Source organism: Malurus melanocephalus, unplaced genomic scaffold (assembly GCF_030028575.1).
Source record: "Malurus melanocephalus ecotype Western Australia unplaced genomic scaffold, MMel_1.1 scaffold_966, whole genome shotgun sequence".
NCBI classification, from domain to species: domain Eukaryota; kingdom Metazoa; phylum Chordata; class Aves; order Passeriformes; family Maluridae; genus Malurus; species Malurus melanocephalus.
Genome location: NW_026624198.1, coordinates 113,555 through 119,363, shown reverse-complemented (window position 1 = coordinate 119,363; position 5,809 = coordinate 113,555). Strand labels below are relative to the sequence as shown.

At 46.3% G+C, this 5,809-nt stretch overlaps 1 protein-coding gene across 2 annotated transcripts in view; it reads right to left on the bottom strand.

Moving 5' to 3' along the window:
* MXRA8 (matrix remodeling associated 8) overlaps positions 1–5,809 on the bottom strand; it is a 12,833-nt gene that overhangs the window by 4,250 nt on the left and 2,774 nt on the right. The window contains exons 2-4 of one of the 2 annotated variants that reach the window (XM_057386437.1): positions 4,861–4,881; positions 1,886–2,194; positions 401–502 (exon numbers count right to left, since the gene is read on the bottom strand). In XM_057386437.1, coding sequence (XP_057242420.1) covers positions 401–502; positions 1,886–2,194; positions 4,861–4,881 — 432 coding nt within the window. Of the gene's footprint in view, positions 1–400; positions 503–1,885; positions 2,195–3,739; positions 3,761–4,860; positions 4,882–5,809 lie in introns of both variants that reach the window. The other variant, XM_057386436.1, reaches the window with a different exon arrangement.

The following is a 5,809-nucleotide window of genomic DNA, read 5'->3' as shown; positions in this document are numbered from 1 at the left end:
CTATTTCCCATTTCTCCCATTTTCCCATTCTCCTATTGTCCCATTCTCCTCTTTTCCCATTTCTCTTATTTTCCCATTTGTCCTATTTTCCCATTTCTTCTCTTATCCCATTTCTTCTGTTTCCCCATTTTTCCTATTTCCCATTTGTCCTATTTTCCCATTTTCCTATTTTCCCATTCTCCTGTTTTCCCATTTCTCCTATTTCCCCATTTTTCCTATTTTCCATTTGTCCCATTTTCCCATTTTCCTATTTTCACATTTCCCCTATTTCCGTGCCTAATCCCCCAAAACCCTGACCCCACCCTGGGACCCCCAGCTGACCCCCACCCACTCCAAACCCAAAAATGACCCCCCAAAACCCCCGGGGTACCCCAGGGACCCCCGTGAGACCCCCGCCCACCTCTCTTGGTGACCACCAGCTGCACCTTGACCGTCTCGTACAGGTGGCAGTAGTGGTGGTGCAGGTTACACGAGTAGGTGCCCGCGTCGCTCTCGGCAACGCCTGCGGAGACACGGCAATGCCCGGGTTGATCCCGAGACAATTAATTTATCCAGGGTTTATCCCAAGACAATTTATCTATGATTTATACCAAGGCAATTTATCTATGATTTATCCTGAGATAATTTATGCACGATTTAACCCCAGACAATTTATTCAGGATTTATCCTGAGACAATTTGTCCACAATTTATCCTGAGACAATTCATCCAGGATTTATCCCAATTTACCCACAATTTATCCCGAGACAATCCATGCACAATTTATCCTAAGACAATTTATGCAGGATTTATCCCGAGACAATTAATGCATGATTTATCCCAAGACAATTTATCAAGGAATGGAGACTCCACCATATCCCTCAGCCAACTGTTCCCACATTGAACAACCATTCCAGGAAGAAATTCCTCCCGATATCCATCCTGAACTGCAAAAAACCCTCTGTACCTTTGATGACCAGTGAGAAATTCCCATCTGGAAATGCATTCTTTGGACACCTCCAAGGATGGACACTCCAGTACCTCTTTGGATGGTCCCTTCCAAGAAGAAATTCCACCCCAAACCATAAAAATCCTCCGTACCTTTGATCACCAGGGAAAAATTCCCATCTGGAAATGCATTCCTTGGACACCTCCAGGAATGGAGGCTCCACCACTTCCTTGGACAACCTTTTCCAGAAAGAAATTCCATCCCAAATCAGAAAAACCCTTCGTACCTTTGATCACCAGGGAGAAATTCCCATTTGGAAATGCATTCCTTGGACACTTCCAAGGATGGGGACTCCAGTACCTCTTTGGACGGCCCCTTCCAGGAAGAAATTCCATCCCCAACCAGAAAAACCTCTGTACCTTCGATGACCAAGGATCTGGAAATGCATTCCTTGGACACCTCCAATGATGGAGACTCCAAACCACCCTGGACAGTTCCTTCCCTTGTTTAACAACACTTTCCAGGAAGAAATTCCACCCCAAACCATAAAACCCCTCTGTACCTTCAATGACCAGCGAGAAATTCCCATTTGGAAATGCATTCCTTGGACACCTCCAGCAATGGAGGCGTTTTCCAGAAAGACGTTTTCCAGAAAGAAATTCATCCCAAACCAGAAAAAACCTCCATACCTTTGATCACCAGGAAGAAATTCCCATCTGGAAATGCATTCCTTGGACACTTCCAAGGATGGGGACTCCAGTACCTCTTTGGACGGCCCCTTCCAGGAAGAAATTCCACCCCAAACCAGAAAAACCCTCCGTATCTTTGATGACCAGGGAAACATTCCTGTCTGGAAATGCATTCCTTGGACACCTCCAGGGATGAACACTCCACCACCTCTTTCAATGGCCCCCTTCCAAGAAAATATTCCACCCCAAACCATAAAACCCCTCTGCACCTTCAATAACCAGCGAGAAATTGCCGTCGGTGAAGGCGTTGTCGGGCATGCGGATCCTGCCGCGGTTGTAGGAGCTGTAGACGCGCTGTTCCCCGGCCGAGTACATATCACAGAGCCTCTCCGTGCGCCCATCACCGTAGTAGGAGCTGAGCAGGTCCCAGTGCACCACGCGCTGCCGGTCGTTGAGGCGATCCTGCGTCCACACCATGCGCTGGCTCTGGCAGGGCAGCACGGCCAGCGAGCCCAGCGCCGCGCTGACGTTCTGCACCGACACCACCACGCTGGACGGGTTCGAGGCGTCGGCTGGTACTGGGGACAGAGTGGGGTTGTGGGGTTTAGGGGGTGGTGGAGGGGTTTTTTGGTGAGTTTTGGGGGGTTTGGTTGTGGGATTGGGTCAAGGGGTTTTGGTGGGGGATGGTGGAAATGGGAGGGGGTTATGGGAGTGGGGATTCAGATGCTGGTTCTGTATAGACACCCCAAAATCTCAGCCCATTCCTGATTATCGCTGCACAGACACCCCAAAATCCCACCCTGTGCATCCATGATCATTGATCCAATTCTGATCCTGCACAGACACCCTAAAATCCCATCCTATTCCTAATTATTGATCCAACCCTTATCCCTGCACCCCAAAATAGCACCCTGTACATCCTTGATTATTGATGCAACCCTGATCGCTGCACAGACACCCCAAAATCTCACCCCATTTCTGATTATCCCTGCACCCCAAATCCCACTCTGTGCATCCCTGATTATTGATCCAACCCTGATCGCTGCACAGACACCCCAAAATCTCATCCCATTCCTGATTATCGCTGCACAGACACTCCAAAATCCCACCCTGCCCCTGATCATGGATCCAACCCTTATCCCTGCACCCCAAAATCCCAACCTGTGCATCCATGATTATTGATCCAGCTCTGATCCCTGCCCAGGCACCCCAAAATCTCAGCCCATTCCTGATTATCACTGCACAGACACCCCAAAATCCCATCCCATTCCTGATTATTGATCCAACCTTTATCCCTGCACCCCAAAATCTCACCCTGAGCATCCATGATCATTGATCCAATTCTGATCCTGCACAGATACCCCAAAATCTCATCCCATTCCTGATTATCACTGCACAGACACCCCAAAATCCCACTCTGTGCTTTCCTGGTTATTGATCCAACCCTTATGCCTGCACAGACACCCCAAATCCCACTCTGTGCATCCCTGGGAGTGGTGTCCAAACTCTCCTGGAGCTCTTGGGAAGCCTGGTCAGTGCCCCACTCTGCAGGGTGTGACCCTTTTCCCAAAAAGAGATCCTTTTCCCAGTAAAAAAGACCCTTTTCCCAGAAAATAAATCCTTTTCCCAATAAAGGGGTCCTTTTCCCAATAAAGAGAAATCCTTTTCCAAATTAAGAGATCCTTTTCCCAGTAAAGAGATTCTTTTCCTTATAAAGAGACCCTTTTCCCAATTAAGAGATCCTTTTCCCAGTAAAGAGACTCTTTTCCCAGAAAGGAAATCCCTTTCCCAATAAAAAGACCATTTTCCCAGTAAAAATATCCTTTTCCCAGTACAGAGACCCTTTTCCCAATAAAAATACCCTTTTCCCAATAAAAAATCCCTTTCCCAGTACAGAGAGCTTCACCCCACAGATTTCCCCCAGTGGAAGCCGTGTCTGTCATTGGGGCCGCACACTTGGCCCATCCCACCCACCCTCCCTAATCCCAACCCCGATTTAATCCGAATTTAGGGACACAGAAACACGGGATGCACGATCCATGGAATTTAGAAAATTCAGGAATCAGGGTCCATCCCGGTCCTCCTGATCACAAACCCAACAGATTCACGGAGGCGCCACTCACCTGAGTACGAGTGCACAGAACCTGTTANTGATTATTGATGCAACCCTGATCGCTGCACAGACACCCCAAAATCTCACCCCATTTCTGATTATCCCTGCACCCCAAATCCCACTCTGTGCATCCCTGATTATTGATCCAACCCTGATCGCTGCACAGACACCCCAAAATCTCATCCCATTCCTGATTATCGCTGCACAGACACTCCAAAATCCCACCCTGCCCCTGATCATGGATCCAACCCTTATCCCTGCACCCCAAAATCCCAACCTGTGCATTCCTGGTTATTGATCCAACCCTTATCCCTGCACCCCAAAATCCCACCCTGAGCATCCCTAATCATTGATCCAACCCTTATCCCTGCACAGGCACCCCAAATCCCACCCATGCATCCTTGGGAGTGGTGTCCAAACACTCCTGGAGCTCTTGGGAAGCCTGGTCAGTGCCCCACTCTGGAGGGTGTGACCCTTTTCCCAAAAAAGAGACCCTTTTCCCAGAAAATAAATCCTTTTCCAATAAAGAGAAATCCTTTTCCCAGTAAGGAAACCATTTTCCCAATAAAGAAATCCTTTTCCCAGTAACGAGATCGTTTTCCCAATAAAAAGACCCTTTTCCCAAAAAAGATCCTTTTCTCGATAAAAAATCCCTTTTCCCAATAAGGACACCCTTTTCCCAGTAAAAAGACCCTTTTCCCAGTAAAGATATCCTTCCCTCAATAAAGAGAACCTTTTCCTAATAAAGAGAACCTTTTCCCAATAAATAGGTCATTTTCCCAGTAAAGAGACCCTTTTCCCAGAAAGGAAATCCCTTTCCCAATAAAAGACCCTTTTCCCAGTAAAAAGATGCTTTTTCCCAGTAAAGAGACCCTTTTCCCAATAAAAAATCCCTTTCCCAGTACAGAGAGCTTCACCCCACAGATTTCCCCCAGTGGAAGCCGTGTCTGTCATCGGGGCCGCACCCTCCCTAATCCCAACCCCGATTTAATCCGAATTTAGGGACACAGAAACACGGGATGCACGATCCATGGAATTTAGAAATCCACAGAATTTAGAAAATTCAGGAATCAGGGTCCATCCCGGTCCTCCTGATCACAAACCCAACAGATTCACGGAGGCGCCACTCACCTGAGTACGAGTGCACAGAACCTGTTAAAGCAGAAAATAAAGAGTGTTAGTGACAAAAAAATGGGGAAAAGACACAAAAAATGAGCGTTAGTGACAAAAAAATGGAAAAAAGGCACAAAGAGTGTTAGTGACAAAAAATTGAGAGAAAAGCTACAAAAAAAGAGCGTTACTGACAAAAAACAGAAAAAATACACAGATAGTGTTAGTGACAAAAAAATGGAAAAAATACACAAATAAAGAGGGTTACTGACAAAAAATGGAGGGAAAATAAAAAATATAAAGAGCATTAGTGACAAAAAATGGAGGGAAAAGACACAAATAAAGAGCATTAGTAACAAAAAATGGAAAAGACACAAATAAAGAGGGTTACTGACAAAAAATAGAAAAAATACACAAATAAAGAGTGTTAGTGACAAAAAAATTGAGGGAAAAGAATAAATAAAGAGGGTTAATGGCAAAAAAATGGAAAAAAAATCACAAATAAAGAGCATTAGTGACAAAAAAGGGAGGGAAAACCACATTAGGTCACCGGGTGAGCAGGACGGGATCGGGGGAAATTGTGGGGGAAACTCAGATTCCAGCTGATCTCCTCTTTGGGAATGTGTGAATATCTGGTGTGACACAAAAAAAACCCCAAAAATACCTTGAAAAACCACCAAAAAACCCACCAAAAAAACCCAAGAAAAGAACGACTTTGTGCTGCCCCCGACACGCTCTGTGCTGACTCAGCAGATTCCAGAGAGGTCCCACAGCGCAGGAAGAGGAACTCAGCCTGGAAAACTCTTTCCTAATCCCTCGTAAAAATCAGTGCCAGCTCTCCGCTCTCAAATTTAATTCTTGAATTCTTCAGGAGAAGAATTAAAGCGCAAAAACCCGCGGGGATCGGGGTTTGAGGGATTTAGGATGGGCTCAGAGCCCAAAATTGTCCCCAAATCCTGCCCGGAGAATC